We start from the raw sequence: 18,090 nt of genomic DNA, 5'->3' as shown, positions 1-18,090 counted from the left end.
TTTACAGAAAAATGTTTATGCTACAGCTTCAAACATGGACTGAAATGCTAGAAAACCCAAAGAATTTCTGTGGATTCCTTATATTAAGATCAGATGTGGGAATGTCACATTGAATATCTGCTGTACAAAACTCAGATGATTTTTGTGGAAAATAACAATCTGAAATGGTATGTGCCTAGCAGCAAAATAAAAAAGGCTGGGGGAAGGGAATGGACAGAGAGAATTATATAATGGGTCAGAATTGCACCTCGGTGATTAAAAGTCCATTTCTCTGCTGTGCTGACAGCGGAAGTAATTACTGCATTTATGTCTCTTTCAATGACATGAAACTCATTTTTAAAGGAAAGTGGAGTATTTGAGAGAAGCCTGCAATGTGAGCAATGTAGTAATCCATCTGATTGAAATGTCCTGTGGGCTGAGGTAGTTTCTGCTGCAGGGCAGTTTGAACAAAAATGAATTTTTAAGTGTGTAACAACACTTTGGAAAATTTAAATTTTTTGGCAACAGTTAATCTGTCGACTGAAACTTGGCTTTTATTGATTTTTATTACTCTAAAAGTTAGCTTAGAATATAAATAGTGTTAAGATTAGTGATCTAACTGAAGTTGATGGTGAGGTGTGTAAGCAGGATATTGAAAGTAAAATATTTTGCATAAGAAAGCTTCTTTTGTTGTGAGTCAAAAAACCTGGATTTCCTTAGTAAGGCTAATGGTTACTGAAGCGAAACTTAATAACTTCAGTAAAAAGCAGTAAAATGTCAAAATCCTCTAGTTATTATCATATTGACTTGTACTCAGCAGGCATCTCATGGACATTGTTTAACATAGTGTGCGAGAATGTGTGTGTCTGTATGTTTGGAAGGAGAAACGTAACTATTGCATTTGGGGAACAACAGAAGGCCCTTGGTGGTGACTAATGGAAGGGCAGGAAGGCATTGGCCACCCTGGCCAAACTCAAACTTGTGTTGGCCTCAGCTGGCTCAGGGTCTGCTCCAGTAACCTTTAAAACACAAATTATATGCTCTAAACTAGATTTACATAATCTGTTTAGCTACCTGTTCTGTGCTTGGGAAGAAAGCCTTTAATTTTGGAAGTATGACTTGTCTGGGGGATGATGGTGGTGTTGAATACCTCTTGATGGTATTGATTAGCAGCCTTTTGTGATCTTGGACCTTCCTGAGAGGAGTGGAAAGGTTGGGAATGAGCATGGCTGGCAAATCCACACTGAAAACGTGTAGTTTAAAATTTTGTGGCTGGAAATTTCATATCAGATGATGACATTTTGTTCCTGTCCAAAACTGCTAAAAGAATAGTTAGTAGCAGGTGATCTTATATTGAAAGAGAGAAGAACATTCTTCCTCACAAATGTAATAGTGTTCAAAGTAAAATATTTCTGTGGAATGCTGATGGTCTCTGGAAATGTTATGAGAAGCATGTACCTAAGAGAGAAGGAGAGAATTCGTGAAGAAATAGCACTTGTCTGCTTAGTCCCTGCAAAGACTTTCTTTTTTTTTACCTACAATATTGTAATTTGAGCTCTATGCTTCTCCTTGAAAGAATGTTGTTCCTTGTAAATGCAAAGCTTTTAAGAGTGCGTGAAGATTACTGGTCTCAGCTGTCTCTGTTTGGTTGTCTCCTACACTTTATTAGAGGCTTTTCTTCCAAACTCACTATTAGAGGCTATTCTTCCAAACTCACGTCAAATTCTCTCTTCCCTTTGAGCTTATCTGGGATCATTGTTCTCTTACATGAGCAATTGAGAGTCTAGAAGAACAATCTGAAAGTTTTCCTGTTTTTCTAACATGGTATCATTCTTCATCTGCATGATCTTAGTCTTAATTTATGTGGGACCTCCTGTGAGCCTCATAATTCTTTCTGAACAAGACTGGTTTTGCAGAAGCTGGGGACTGCTGCATCTCTTGTTGTAGCAGTGACTCGTTTTTTATTTTGTCACTTCAGAATGGATTATTAGGATAGTGGGATAAATTAGGATACAGACTTGAGTTTATGGTACCAAAAATTTTAAGTTTCACAGTTCATAAACGGTAGAAGGTGCTGATTTAAAGATCATTTTCTAGAATGTGCTGTGACAGTGTTTTCTAAATGCTGTTAAAAATGGGACTTGAGATACAAAAGCATTTAATTTTCTTCTTTATAATTATTTTATTTGAAAAGACAACTTATTGAAAGTGGTTTCGAGTGGGTAATGATTTAGCTGCAGTAATCTTTCAGGTATGCCTTTTCCTAGTGGTAGAAGTAGACAGGTCCCCAGCGGTTGCATTACAGTGTTGGTTAGAATTAGATTGGTGAAATTGCATTAGGATTCTTCCATAAGTGCTGTAGAAAATTGAAGTGGCCTTTATTCAGGTTTGCTTATGTTCACTTTTGGAAACATATTCCTTTCTAGTTTGTCGCTTTTCTAGCACTTCTGTCACCGTGGTGCTTGTTTTGCAGCAGCCAAAGTTAGTTTTTTATATGGTATTGTGATTTTCACTTAGTAAATAACACTGGATATCTTTTTTTAAAAATACTACATTTCAGCATTCCCATTATATGCTTTTGACTAGTTTTGCATCCTTCGGATAAGGTGATGTTGGAGATCATCAGTTTGTTAGACTCAGAATAGTGATTTTGATTTTTTTGTGTTAGAAACTTACATGGAAGTAATTTGATGTTCATCTTCATTCTCTTGGAGTCCTGTTCTCTGTTTCTCAAGCTGTTGCACGTTGACCTAGAAGCTTTTTCTGATGGCTTAGCATGGTTAGTTCCCTGTGTTTTTGTAGGTCTCGCTTACCTCTTGTTTTGATGCAGAGAGCTGGCAAGCAGCTTTTGATATTATGGTCAGGTTTTTTTGGAGCTTCACGTCAGCTTCAAGTCGGTCCTCTAAACATGAGATTGTGGTTGTTTTATTTACGTAAATTTGTACATGATGAACTAATACACTGACGCAGACACAGTTGACTTAGTCCCAAGTTGATTGAGTCCTCACATTCCTACCCGGGCCTCAGTGTAGCTTTGAGCTAGAGCAGAGACAGTTGTTATTATTTCAGTATTTTCCTATCTTTCACCTGTTGGCAGTCAGTGCTTTAGAAACTAAATCCTTTTGAATCAACTATTTCAGTAAGTCTAGTATGAAACATTTGTGACAAAGAGCAAAAAAGTTTTATATTAATATAAAGTGTTAGTAATTAATGTCTGTCCAACAAATTTAAAAATTACTTATTTTCAATGGAAAGCTTTCAATGACAAAACCAAGGAAAGCAAAATTAATATGGGCAATTCAGACTGATACTTCCATTTCAGCAGGTGCCACTGTGTTGAAAAAGGTCATCTATTAAGTGAAGAGTACAACTGATGTTTTTCTGTGCTTCCTCAAAATTTCCTATGTAGAGGTAAAATTGTTGCTTATGACAAATGGGATTGTAAAACTATACAAGTAGAAAGGACCTCAGGTAGAGTCCATGTTCCTGCTCACAACTGAATTAACATTGAACTTTGACATTGCCTAGGCCTCTGTCAACTGGGATCTTGATTATTTCTTTTTTTTTTTTTAAAGAAAAAGCAGTTAGTTGTCAAACTTTATTCTTGTATTGGCAATATCCATGAAAAGAAAAAACACTGAAACACTTAATTACGCTTTTCTAAAATGTAACATTAATCTGGAAGAATGCACTGATGCATGAATTCTGTGAAATACGGGAAGTGTGTGAAGCAACGTACAAAAACTATCTTGTAACTGAAAATTTTTGGTTTTAGAGCCTTGATGAATATGAAGATGATGAAGCAGGGCAGAAGGAGCGAAAGAAGGAGGATGCTATTACCCAACAGAATACGTTACAAAATGAGAGTTCCAGTGCAGATACCCCAGGCTCATACTTACTACAGGTAAGATCTTAGCCCTTGCTCATTTTGATATTGTACTAGATTTTTAAACTCGTAGTACCTTCTTTGTACTCCAACTTAACAGTAGATTATACCCAATATAGAAACAACATAAAATTTAGGCATTGTCACATTACCAAGAACAAGTATGACATTCTGTTCCCCAAACTCAACACTACTGGTCACACTGGTTCTGAGAACAGGAACCCTTGTTTCTTTCTGGGGGCTTTGATGGTAAAGATATTGATGTCCACCAAACACTCATTTGATAAGAGAAAGGGAATCCTGGAAACTGAAGTGAAAAATACTTGTACTTTTAGATAAAAGTCAGTTAATCAGACGTAAGCTTTTCAAATCAGGATCTAATTTCCCAATTTTATTTATTGTCAATTTTCAAACTTCTAATTACTGATTCTGGTACTGAAACAAGCAGACACAGTTAGGGAAAACACTCCTTGCCTCTATGAAACCTCTTAACTTTTTTTGTTCTCCAGTCACCTCGCTACAGATTATGCTCGGTCCTACAGCGCTGCCCCATCAAAATCTTGCCAGTTATGTCCTATATACATTACTGAGAAGGAGATTGCTGCGAGGTGGGTGTTTGTCCCTTCTCCCAAGTAGTGAGGAATAGGACAGGAGTAAGTGGCTTCAAGTTATGGCAGGGGGGGTTTAGGCTGGATATTAGGAAAAAATTCTTCACTGCAAGGGTTGTTAAGCACAGGTTAGGCTGCCCTGGGATTTAGTTGAGTCACTGTTCCTGGAAGTACTTAAAAGACGTGGTGCTCAGGGACATGGTTTAGCAGTGGACTTGTGAGTGTTAGGCTGATGTTTAGAGTCGATGATCTTTAAGACCTTTTCCAACCTAAATTATTCTCTTTCTGTAGACCCCTACTGCATACTGTACTACCTGTGGCAAATCAAGAATGTTCTATCTCTTTCCATTTGGCGTCTCTAGCCAGTCTTGTTTCTCTTCCTCTGTTACTTCACAGCATGTGCAAAACCAGCTGTACACAAGTAGTTCATCCAGCTCTGTTTATTGCCTCTAACAGAGACAATTGCACATGCATAGGGGCTAAATGTATGAACAGAGCAAGCACATGGGGATAGTTTTCAAACTACCAGTGGGATATCCTGAACCAGAGGGGGAATCGCTGAGTTTAGTGTGTCTGGATGCACTTTCCTTCTAAAATTTTGCCCAGTTGCTTCTATACTCATGGATGTGTTTAACATTCAGAGAAGCCTACAGCAAAGAAGTCTACAGCTTAACTACCTGGAATGTGAAAAACAGTCGTCTTTTAAGTTGAACCTGTCATTTGCCACCTCTTTCCATGCAATTTCACCAAGATGTCCTAGTGGAAGACACAGGGGGAAAAATTGCTTCCTCTTTGTGCAACTGGGTGCCACAGAAAGCATGACTGCCTCTTCTCTAGACTGAAGAATTGTATTTTGTTTAGTTGCGCCTTGTAGAGGAGACATTCAGTAACTTTCTTTACTTTTTCCAGTTTGACTATGTTTTATTTGGGACCAGGAAACAGAACCGAAGAATTCAGCACAGCATGCAGTTGTGGAGTGGTTTAATGGTGACTTTTGTTCTGTATTTCTTTCCTGAAAATTCCTGATATCTGCCTGTTTGTCTGCTGAGCACTGAGTTTACTATTTTTTTGTCAAGTGTTTACTCTAACTTAACATTTTGGATTTATCTGTGAGTGATAATAACCGGCTCAAAGGCTGATGCATATGTAAATTTAGAAACGCGTTTACCTTTTTGTCTTGGTTTGTGCTTACGTACACTAAATTTTATCTCCCGTTTCATCTGTCAGCCACTCCCAGTAAAGAAATCCTGCCTGTTTGCACAGTTGACCCTCGTCTTTTCTGTTCTGGGTAGCATCTCTGGACATCTCCTTCCTGAATATGTTGAAAAAGCACAGGTCTTGAAACAGGTTCCTGTAGAGCTCTTTTGGGTACTTCATCCACTGCATAAGCTGACCATCAAGGCCTACTGTTATCTTCTGTCTTTTCACCAGTGACTTATTCACAAAACAGCATTGGCTCTTATTCTAGTGTGGCTTAATTTCTTTAAGAAGTTTTGAGGAATGCCTTTTGGAAACTCAGTAGGCTGGCAATCCTCTTCTGAACATTTTTACTCTTGAAAAAGCTGTATTAGATTTGTGAAGTGTAACTGTTTTACAGATGGCCCTGGTGACTCTTCCATGCTATATCATATTTACTCCCTTATTCTCTGATTGTTTTAGATTTAGTAGCATCCTTCTATTCAGTGTAAATATCGAACTTCCTGGTCTATTGTTCTCTCACCTACTCTAGAATCTCCTTAAACATAGTGATTATGTTTACCACTGATACTAGGGCAATTCTAAACGAGAGATTATAAGCAATCTTGAGTAGTTTAGCTTTTATATTTTTCAGTAACTTCAGTACTTCCTTCACAGCTCAAGGAGTAAAATACCTCATTCCGGCAACTAGCTTTTTCAAATCTTGTTTATTTGTTTATAAATTCTACGAGTGCTTCTGTTTGAGACACACCCTTTGAGCCTTTCTTTAAGAAGGGTTCTGATGAGACCCTTACTGTGCTTTTCTGTGATGAACACCAGCAAAAATATTTCTGCAGAGAAACTGTCTCCTCTGAGTGTGCCTCTTACAACTTGATGTATTGTCTTTGCACATTCTTTGGCAGGATTCCTCATTCTGAAATATTTTCATCCTTCTTCCAAGTTGCTTGTTAGACTCTTTCTTATTGTATTGACTCTGTTTTCACTTCTTCAACAAATATTCTGGAAGTTGTCGCTTCTAGTTTCTCCTACTGGCATTAGTACATAATGCTTTGGCTATATTCCCATGCCCTGTTTTTTTCATCCGTATTTTCTATTCTTCACCAACAATCTCAGTTTCTATTTACGAGGCTGTCTGTAGTAATTGTGTCCTACACATTTCCAAGTTTGTCACCAGTGAATTCAAACAGGCACTACTTCTTTGTTGACAGAGCACAGCAGGGGTGTCTTGTCACTGACAATACAGAAGAGAGTCTCGGTCCTCAGATCTGGCAAAGACCCAGGATGGCACATGCACAGAACAGATGGAACTGTAGAAAGTTGTAGCTGTTAAGACTTAATCAGTTTATTACTGACTCTGTCAAGTGGCTTTTTATTAGAAGACTTAGGACTTGCCCAATTTGAACAGAATTTGACAGCAGTGTTATTTCAGCTTTGATGACTTAGTTTCTATTCTGTGCAACAGTTAAGCCTAATTCTGTTCTTGAAAGTAGAATTTATGTTTACGATCTAACAATTCAGTCAACTCTAGTTCTACTTACTAAGCAAAACACATTTCTGTAGTTATAGATGTGTTTAGATGGACTGATGTGTTATAGGTGTGTATAGATGGACTGATTCGTCCATTCTATTAATCATTTTATGGAATTTGTAAATACAGAATTGCTGTAACAGTTATATAGGAAACAAAACGGGTAATGTTGACTTCATGTATGGTGGATAAATACCTTGCTGAATAATGTTTTGTGTCCAGTCCTTAACCTGATCTTTTAGTTGTCTTTTAACATTGTCAGAACTTACTCTTTTACTTCTCATGGGCAAATGCAGTTTTTGAAAACTCTGGCTGAATTTGAAAGCACAGGCATAGGCGGTTTGTTTAAGAAAAATACCAGACCTGAAATATTTTTTTCCTGAAGCAGAACTACTTGCCTGAAATCAGCTTCTCAATAATTTTATACTGGCGATATGGAAAGTGATAGGCCTGTCAACACTGTAAACATTGAAAACCAATTACAATCAGAACTATTACTTAACTTCAGGAAAAGATAATGAGGAAAGCCCCACCTCACCAAGTCAGTCAACACTAGATCAGATCCACTCCCAAACACAAAACAAGTGTTACATCTGCTCTGCCTTCCCTGCTTGATTTTTTTCCTCCTGTTTTTAATGCTGCAGTTCAGTGGTTCTCAGCTTATGGATCACTGTGCTGTGGACTACTCACTGATGTGTATGAATATGCAGTCTGAGAGTAATGTCATATATGTAGCGAAGCATAGAACTCTTATAAATAAATAAGCTAAAGGTTTGTAATGCTAAGGACTGCATAATTAAAGTTACTACTTTAAAGTTACTAAAGTTACTATTTTAGGGATTGGCAGAGTCTAGCAATTACATAAATCTAGCTTTTGTTTAATAAAACTATAAATTTGACAATAGTGCGAAAGTATTTGATAGCGATGTCTTTCTTCCAGTTGGACAGAAATATGTTCAGTGTAATGAATGTCTCTTTGCATAACTGAAGATAATGTTAGCACATACTTGATATAAGGATAACGTGCATCAAAAAAACTACAAAAATTGGCTGGAAAATTATTAGCTTACTGATGATTTTTTATAAATCTCTTAGGAGACTGGCTGAATTCCAGAAGGTGGAAAAATGATCTTATTATACTAATACTCAAAAACAATATGCATATGCAAGGCCTTATATTTCACGACAAAGAATCTGTTATGCCGATTCCATGGTCACCTGCCTCCTGGAACTTTGATGTTTGGGGAATATTTTAGGAGGTTAGATACACAGATATATGCCCATCTTGGTGTGGCAAGAATAGCTACAATTAGTTACTATGACCCCTTCATCATTATAGAAGTGGTATCTGAGCATTATACCGTGTTACGGTGTCTGTATTACTTTGTGATGTTCTTGGCAAATTGGAGAGCAGATTGATAAGGTTGAGAAAATTAATCCATCCCTGAAAACCTTCAAAACACAATTGGCTGGTTTTCTGGAAATTGTACCATAATCACACAGAACTGTTATTCATTGAGAATGCCTTTGCTTCATGTTATCTTTGGTTCCTATCTGCTCACATTTGATTTCAAGCATCATGGTGTCTATGAATGTAATTGTTGTGCTATGCCCTGTAGGAACACACTGCAGAATATTACATCAGCTGTGAACAGTTTAACATTTAAGTGTAGTATATGGGAAATGTTGAGTAAATATGTATTGGTAAAAGCACCAAGAAGCATCAAAGTATTTGTGATCTTCAGAGTTATTTTTTTATTGGCATGAGGATGGGGTTTATTGTGTTCTAGATGTGTGGTATTCTTCCGAGGGGTGACAAACAGGGTCTAACTAGATGTAGGCATCTAAAATTAAATGGGCGGAATCCTTTCTTCTCCTTTGCAAACTTAGACCAAGCATGTTGGAATGATTTTTGCTACTGATGTAACTTGGAAACAGGGGTCAGTTAGAGGCAGTGTGAGATACCATTTTTTTGTGCCTGTGAGTATGAATAGGGGAAGCTCTGAGTCACTTAATTAATGAAGTTCAACCTTTGGGAAATAAATGCTCTGAATCCTTCAAGTGAAAAGTAATGATTTATAAAAATGAGAATGATTTAGAGTATCCTGCTGTGAAAAGGAAATGCTGATCTTTGTTATTGTCACAGAGTAGCAAAATTTATCCAGTCTATTACTTAATTCCAAGTTAAACTGCAGATCATAGCTGTCACAGTTACCAATACCTTTTGTGTCTGAAATGACTGCTGAAGAACTCTCTATAGTCATCTGCTAGAAACCTGCTCTTAGATTTGTGATGCTGGCATGAAACTGGTAAGGGAATTTTGCTTCTCAAGTGTTCTGGAATCTGGGACCCCAGAGGGAATCATGACTTAACTCTTTTTATTAAGCTGCACTGCTGTTTTGGTGTACCCGATTGTGCATTACACACTGCTGCAAAGCCCAGGACCTCTTTCAAGACCCTTGCATTCTAGTTAGAAATTGTGATCATCTTGTTTCAACCATTCCTTTTCTCTATGTATGCAATTGTAATGCATATTTCTTGGAGTCTCTGTGTTGCTCTTAGATTGTGCAGCAACAAGAAATTCAAGAAATTAAGATGGCTGAATTTTACCAAATTATTTTGTACAAGATGCAGCTTTTTAAAATACGTTTGAGATGGTTAAACTTGCACAGAAAATCATGGTCAACAACACTAAACAGATTTGCTAGACAAAAGATGTCACCTCATTTGTAGCACTGAAACTCGACTTTATACTATATGTTGTACCATATTCTTGGAATCAACTCAAATTATATGGAGTAGTAGACAGGCTGAATTTTGACCATAGTACTGAATTCCTGTGGAGCTGTTAATCCAAGACAGCAAAAGAAGTTGGTCTAGCTTTCAGATCACAACACTGACTTGTATACACAGTAGTATTCCCATGTCTTGGATTGCTCTTACTCCTCCCTGTAGCAGTAATATGTGTTTTTATTCTCTGCAAGAGATTAGCTTGTGATAGGTACTTGGATATTCATTGTATTGAGTGTAGAAATTAGATAGTACCTTTGAAAGAATCCTTCTTGTGGATTGGAGGTGAGCATAGAATGAAATGTCTATGTAATCAGCTTCACCTAACAGTATAATTATAAAATCGTGCCACAGCAGATTGGGTTCATCGTAGGTGGCTGCAGTAATGAATAGGTTAGATAGCTGCCGCAGTAATCTAAACTTGACTTATTAGCATGACCTTTTTGTTATGACTTGTGGATTTAGTTGTGAGTCATCCAAGAACCTATGAAAATTGAAGGAAAACCACATCTGATTATTTTTAACCTTTTGTTCTAAAAAAACCTTATGTTTCATTAGAACATCGCAGACAATTTCTAAAAGGAATGCAGTCCAAAGATATTCCCACAGAAGAGCTCTGATGCAGTTCTGATGGCTTAAAAATATCCTTTATTTTTCAATGTGTTGGGTCACTTCTAATTTTCTGAAGCATTGATACATAGCAGTGTTATAAAGCTGTAAATGTTGAATAGAAGTGCCTTATAAGCTATGCTGAAAGCAATACATAAAATAAAGTTAGGGAATAAAAGTCTCCAGTGACTTCTTAGCTGTGTGACAAACTGTGAGGAATGTAGGGAACCTAAGTATCACGTGCATCTCCGTTAGGAAACACAACTGAAAACCTGCTTGACTCAAGCTTCCCCAGAGTTTTCTACTTTAATCGTATGCCAAGAATGTGCTGCCGAATAAGCTTCTCAACTCACTTTGCAGTTTATACCCATGTATTCAGCATTTCCTGGCTTATTATTTTGTGCAGCAGTATAATGTCATACAGCATCATTTTGCAATTATTCTAATTATCCGAAGTATGTGGTAATGATATTCATATGTATTAATACCCGACTACAGCTTTTCAAAGATGTTTTGCGTCTAAGTTCCATGTAGATCATGCAAAGGAGAGCTGTTTGCATGCATTCAAGAGTAATAATTTCTCTTTTTGAAGTGTATTGTCACAATGTTACTTGGTGTTAATTTCTGTCTGTAGAGAAAATGCATTTGTGCTGCAGGCCATGTATTAAAAGCATGTATTTTTTTTTCTATGCTATATTTCTTCAGATGTTACACCAAGGATAATTTTTTGTAATAATGTGATTATAATATTGTTATTATGTAAAAAAAATTGAGTAAATGAAATGTGATTGAAATACAGCAGTGTATGAATTAAGAAGAGCTGTGTTTGAGTGTATGAAGTCATATGTAATTCTGCCAAATCCTGTTGTGGAACTTTAGTATTTGACAATTTATTACCAGATGATGTTAATCGTGGGGTTTCCATTTGCAGATTAAGGACATTAAGAAGATCCACTTCACAGAGATGGTATGACAACAAGTCACTAGTATTCACAAAGCACTCTCAGCTCTAATAGTGAACATGATACGAAGACTTGTGAGGAAATCTTATTATATGTCTAAAAATGGGCCCATAAATTGGATTTAAAAGTATTCAGGTTCAGTCTTAACTACTAAAAGATCACTAAATGTAATTTAGATATGAGTATATTTAGTCAATCTTTTGTGTTCAGTGTTCTTAATGTAAGTGACATCAATTGCAGGGAATTTGCTGCCCTGTACAGTTCATGACGTGAAACAGCTTCTTCAGTTGTTTAACTGCCATGGCTGGTATAGCTCAAATTATTCCTGTGATCTGTATAAGGAAAACAGGAAGACAGGAATTCTATCTTTCCACGATGATGTTTGTCCAGGCCATCCCTTGGGTAGTTTTTAGTAATATGGGCATGTATTCAGAGTAGTTTGTGTAGTTTAATAGCAGCAGATAAGGCACAGTGGCCACTTTGGGAGAAGCAAGCCAATGCTAAATACTGAACCCTCCTCACTGAGTACTCATCTTTCTGTTCAGCTAAGTGCTCTTATGGAAAAATACATTGTGTGGTGATGACAGGAAAGGCGATATCATGATGCGTGTACCTGTTAAGAATCTGAATGAATGTTACATAAGTCAACAATGTTCTGACCTGTTACAAATTGATTGACTTTTCAGACTTAATTTTCTTTAAATGCTTTTGTCTGTATTATTGGAAACTGGAACTAAAACTGCTACATGTAGTAGCTTTTAAAGTAATCTGCAAGGTAACTTCTCAGAGTTAAGGAATAATAATGTTACGTGGTGTTCTTATCTGGTATGACTGCAGGCTTTAAAGACACTGAATGAATTGTTTTGCAAAAATGAGATTGCTTGTTTTTAGGTAGATTTTGTATGTGTATGTTTTTTAATAGAAACTGAGTTTTGAAACAGTGGAGCCTGGATTTTTCAACTGAATGGGCCACAGACGTTGTTATAGCGGCATAGGTTTCTCTGCCAAAACTGTCCTCCTCTCCTCTTGTGAGCAAATTAGGTATACATATGCCGATGTGCAGTGCTGCTGATCCATGCATATTCAGTGGGTTTTATGTTCCCAAAGGATCTGCACATACTCAGCAACTCTGATTCACCCATATTGCATGTTCACTGTCTAATGCTGCTGCTTTTGGAAAGTGCTTACAAGTGAAATCAGAAATCCCTTTGTCCCTAAGAAATAAGGAAACTGAGAGCTGGCAGTTACTAATGTGAGAGCAAAGGGAAAGTGAGTGGCTGTAAATGGGCTGTGCGTCAGATCAAGTTGTGTGGCTTGAGATTTGTAGCCTTGAGGATGAAATGCGTAGCCATGAGGATGCAGGTTGGGCATCCCTACTTTGAGCCATCTGACTTCCGCTTTTTTAGGGAAATACTAATACATGGTCATTGACATTTGTCAGCCGATCAAAAAGAGAAATCTTTCCATTTGTTTGTGGAAGGCAGCATATGTGTTCAGTGCCTGATTGTCAGCAGTATAGATTTGATTGCCTTTGACAAGCAAATTTTGCTTTTCTTAGAAAGAAATACAAAACAATGATTTTTTTTTTTAAACATCTGTGTTCAGTAAAGTTTAATTCAGTGAAAAAGTGGTTTAAGCTTAAAATCTTATTTCAGGAATGCATTTCATTCCCAATAAATAAAGTTAAATGTACCCCTGAAGTCTCCTATAATTGAATACTCTGTTTTGTGTACCTATGCACGTGTACAGCTATTTATCACAAGACCTGCATGAAAGCCAAAACTGAATGAAGCCTGTATCTGTGAAAGGAAGGCAGTGCAGAGGCTTCTAAGTCCTGCTTTATATTCACAGTTGTGCCTGGGAACTGCAAGGGATTCAGTACGGGTGCCTCTTCAGGTACTTTCAGAATTCTTGCGCAGACCATGTGGGAAGCAAAGTGTGTAAGGTATAATTTCTTGCGGTGTCTGTCAAATTCAGTTGCGATCCTTTCATTAAGATTTTATTTGTGGGGGTGGGGAGGGCTATGTTTAGTTTTCTTCTCTTTTTTTTCTTATCAATAAATGTTGCTGATATGTGCTCAGCCAGTATGAGCAGGTGTTTCATTGATGCACTGTTTGTTTCTTTCACTGTTGAAATCCTGAAGTTTTGCTCTAGCAAAACAGCATGATCTGGTGCATTAGCTGGTGTTAAACTGGTTTGGATGCTTTTTAGGCCATAAGGAAGAGGAAGTAGTTTCTCAGATTCCCAGCTAATGTTGTAAGCAGTCAGCAGGGCTCATGTGAAGGAATTTATTTTCTTTCCCACATGCTTTGTTTTTTGGATGGGCATCACTTTTTAACTCGGCTAACTGAATGCTGCTTTGAGGAGATTGTTTTAGCTTTGTAAGAGTGAATATTGCAATTCTGTTCAGCTATGCAAAATGATGATGTCTAAGTGGGTATCTCCTATGAGTTTTCTCTTCCAATTTACTGGGGGAAAGAAAAATGTGATCTGATAGAGTATAATGATACACCGTAGCTGAAGCTTCTGTGGGAAGAAGAGTCCTCTGGTAAGTAGAAATTTGTTTGGAAAGGGAAGGACTTCCTACTATACCTGCTTGTATGAATAGCTGACACATGCTCACTGATTTTAAAACTTCTGTAAGGCATGGTAATACTACTGATTCCCACACTTTCCTGCTATTCCATTCTAGAGAGAATTTTAATTAATACTGCATTCATGCCAGGAACAAGTCTGAAGCCTAGTTAACGAAGTTATAAGTACTTGTGGAGTGTGTACAGAGGGATAGAAGGATGCTCTTCTGCTTCTGCAAGGACCTAAATGGACCAAGTGCATCCCTGTGGAATATCTTTGTGCAAAGTGGAGAGGGGAGGCAACTTACTCACTATTGCAGCAAGCAGAAATAGACATAGCAATAGCTGTCAAATACTTTTATAACATAGATCCTGCATTTGTATTATTCATCCTGAGTAGAGAATATCACAGTTGTAGTTAGTCAGGTGTGCTTGTGCATTTAGAACTGCACATTCCAGTTCCATAGTGGTGTGAGGATGGAGGGGAAATGGGGAGCCTGCTTATCTATATCCTTGCAGTCTGGTGTAATTAAATGTGATGGCTCAGGAGGGAGGAGGAATCTGGAATTCAGAGTTGTTTGGTGGAGACAGTGTGACTAAGTTTATACTGCTAAAAAGAGCACTTGGGTGTGAGCTCAACTGCAACCCTGCTGATAGAGCCAATGGCTTACTTATTAGCAAGGTTTTCCGGCGTGGTTTTGGTTCATGCTACCTAGTGCTCCCCAGTATCATACCTGGGGACTGTTTGAGGAATAATGTGTCAGGAACTGATCCTTGCATGTATTATGAACATCACAGCTCTAGGTTTGGCTGCTTGTGTAGTGCTACAAGGACATCACTAGTTTCTGCTAGCTCACAAAGAGCTGCGTGCCCTAGATCAATACGGTGGGCTGTGCAACACAGACCTAGATTTCATGCTATGAAAACACCACTTCGGGTTGTAGTTCAGCCCTTGCATTATTTCAGATGCTTTTGAGTGGGGGAAACCTACAGATTATTGTTTCTTAGGGACACCAAATGGGACGAGTGCTTTGGAGTATGGTTGTGGCAACTCAGTGTCACTTGTCCTTGGAGCCATAGAATAGTCTCTGCCTCCATTTACTATTTTGTTAGTAGAAGCTGGCAGGCCCATTCTGCAGATAAACTCACCAACAAGGGCCTCTCTTCTTTTCTTGGAACCAGCACCTAGTAGAAACGTGCATTGTTTTAAACGTTGTGGTGTTTTCACTGCTATCGTTTTTGCTGTGGGTTTCATATAATGAGGCAGCTCTTCTGTTTCAGATCCTAGAATCATAGAATCACTTAGGTTGGAACAGACCCTTAAGAACTGACACTATCCTCTTAATTTCTCTAAGCCGTAAAGGTTTACGTCCATCTGACTTCTATCTTTTTTTAAAATGCTTTTCTGTTTCAGTGTTGGGTTGTGTGTTTTAGATTCTGTGCTTTTTGCTTACATGTTGGGGTTTTTCCTCTGGTTTCTGGCAGCATATTGGTTCTTTATTTTTATGACTGACAGACACATTGACTTTGGGAGCTTTGTGCAAGTGTTTCCAATTTCCCATTCTTTTCAGGGATTTTTAGGAAACCTACATTTTCAGTTTGAGTGTATAACACTGATCCATGAAGGTCATACGTTAGCTATGATCATTGTTTTTCTGCTCAGGTTTCCATCCCTGCTCTGTCAGTGAGTCACCTGAGATCTCATCAGGCTTTGTCAGCCTGATCTAATCAGCTCCTTCATAGCTTTTGTTCTGAGTCCCTAACTGGTTGTCCTGAACTTTTGTTCTGTCTCTTTAGTATCCAATATTGCTTGGGAATAGAAAAGGAGAGTAATGAATAAAAGAAAAAAACACTGTTTGTATTTTTTAGTGAGTGTTTCTGATTTCCTTATTTTTGGGAGCTGTTTTCTTTTTGATAACACTTGATTTCCGTGGGAGTTACTTGTTTTGCCTGGAGATGTTTTAATTTTTTTCCTCTCACCTAATGTCCTTGATAGATTTCTTCATAGGTAGGGATTGAGGATACTTCCCTTCCTGTTAGATGCCTGATTTAATTCCCTAGATGTTCTTGCAGTGTTTCTCCATGACATCCTGGCTTTATGTAAACAGGGAGATGAGTCATAATTCTTTTGGCTTCACAGAAGTAACACATAACGCTTGTACCCAGGTGTTTTAGCATGTCTATGTTAGTTCTTGTTTGAAGTCCTTATTAATTACATAATAATTAAAGGTAGTAGATGAGACTGTAAAAAGATAATGGTAAGGTTAAGTAAGTGAGAAGAATTAAGGACACTTTTCCTTGGCTGAAATTTGTTTTTCCAATCTTTTTGTTTGCTAGTTTGTTTCACCCCACCCCTTGGGGTTTAGCTCACTACATAGGCTGATTGATCACTAGGTGGGAATAATATTTTCACTGTATTTCTTTCCTTTTTTTTATGTTGCTGTCTTCTTTTCTGAACAAATTCTCATCTGTAATAATTTGGTTTTGCTTTACATGTTATAGGTAATTTTGAAACCTCTAGGACATTGTAAACATACTTAAGTCAAGTGACTGCATTTATCAATCAACATGAAAACAACATGCTACAATCTAACAGAAGATGGTACATAAAAGTACTTACATTCAAGTATGTAATATTACATTCCTTTCAACCTTAACCTTTCTGTGATGCTGTTATTGACATCTATTCTAAAGCTGAATAAGAGATACTGGTGAACTATAAGAACTAATAAACTTTAAAATCCTCCATTTGCTTGTATAAAAATGCAAATAGGTTTGTAAATCCTACTGGCTGTGAAGTACCCCCCCAAAATTAAGCACTAGATTTAGTTCATACTGGTTTTCAGACAAAGAACCACTGTGAAATTATGTATTTTGATAATTTTTCTTCATGCTAAACATTCATGCTTTTGCAACTATGAATGACGTAAAAGCAGATAAAAACCCTTATGTTAAGACTTCTAAGGTAAATTAACGCGTTAGGAAATAAGACTGACCTGAAATTGTGCCACAGTTTAATAATTGGTGTACCAATATACTTGATTTTCTTCTTCACAATTAGATAATTAATAGTTGGAATATCTGGATTTTGTCTTGTGACATAATTAGGGACTAATAATGCATGTACTTCGAAATAGTTTTGGGAATATGATGCATTTGTATGGTACTTTGTTGAGGCCTTGCTCTGTCAGGTAAACAGAACTGCAGTGTTTTCACCTATGGCATCGTTCATCCACAGTCCAGAAGTACACACCACAGGGAATGATGTGTTTTCAGAGTTCCCTTTTGAAAAAAAAAGAAATTGAATTGCTTTTTCACCTAAAGCTTTGCATAGTCAAGAGGTAGAAGAGACTTCCTGGAATCTGTTTGAGATGTGTGGATTTCATATGAGCTACAGTGAAAGGGCCTGGGAAATTCAAAGTCAGCCTAGGAAATTGGGAACTGCTGCTGTCGCGATCTATTTTTAGGTTACTCTGCATCTGGAGAGGTGTATTCTCTTTAGGTCTTCTGTTTGATGTGTGTCTCTCAATTAAACAAAATATTGGCAGATACTCTTAACAGATTAATCTACTTACTGAACTTACCTTTTTGTATTTTCTCTTATGACTTCCATCTTAGGGAAAGCATTATCCTTGAATGGACTCTAATGCCATTGCTTTTCCACTTTTGTAAATGCCTACCTAAATCAGTCACCTGGTATTTCAGAAATAAGTGGCTGGAGGGCACATTAACTTTAAATTTCCTCTCTTCAGCACAAGTAAAAGAACTGTGTCTTCCCTTTCCCCTGTGACTTTTTTTTTCCCCCCTAGGTTTTGCTTCTCTACATCAGCTGCTTTACGTGAAAGAGATTGTTCTGTATTGCTGGTCTGGAATTAAGTATCTGAGTGCCACAATATCAAAATAATTCTTGCAGTTGAATTTTAACCTCCAGAATATAAAAATGTCTTTTTCCCACTAA

At 37.4% G+C, this 18,090-nt stretch overlaps 1 protein-coding gene across 1 annotated transcript in view; it reads left to right on the top strand.

Annotated features, from left to right (window-relative positions):
* Positions 1-18,090, top strand: part of PAWR (pro-apoptotic WT1 regulator) — an 83,979-nt gene that overhangs the window by 37,512 nt on the left and 28,377 nt on the right. The window contains exon 3 of the mRNA XM_054052605.1: positions 3,755-3,883. Coding sequence (XP_053908580.1) covers positions 3,755-3,883 — 129 coding nt within the window. The remainder of the gene's footprint in view (positions 1-3,754; positions 3,884-18,090) is intronic.

The sequence above is a fragment of the Cuculus canorus genome, chromosome 1 (assembly GCF_017976375.1).
Source record: "Cuculus canorus isolate bCucCan1 chromosome 1, bCucCan1.pri, whole genome shotgun sequence".
Taxonomy (NCBI): Eukaryota; Metazoa; Chordata; class Aves; order Cuculiformes; family Cuculidae; genus Cuculus; species Cuculus canorus.
The sequence above is the reverse complement of the archived record's forward strand: the minus strand, read 5'-3'. Positions and strand labels throughout refer to the sequence as shown.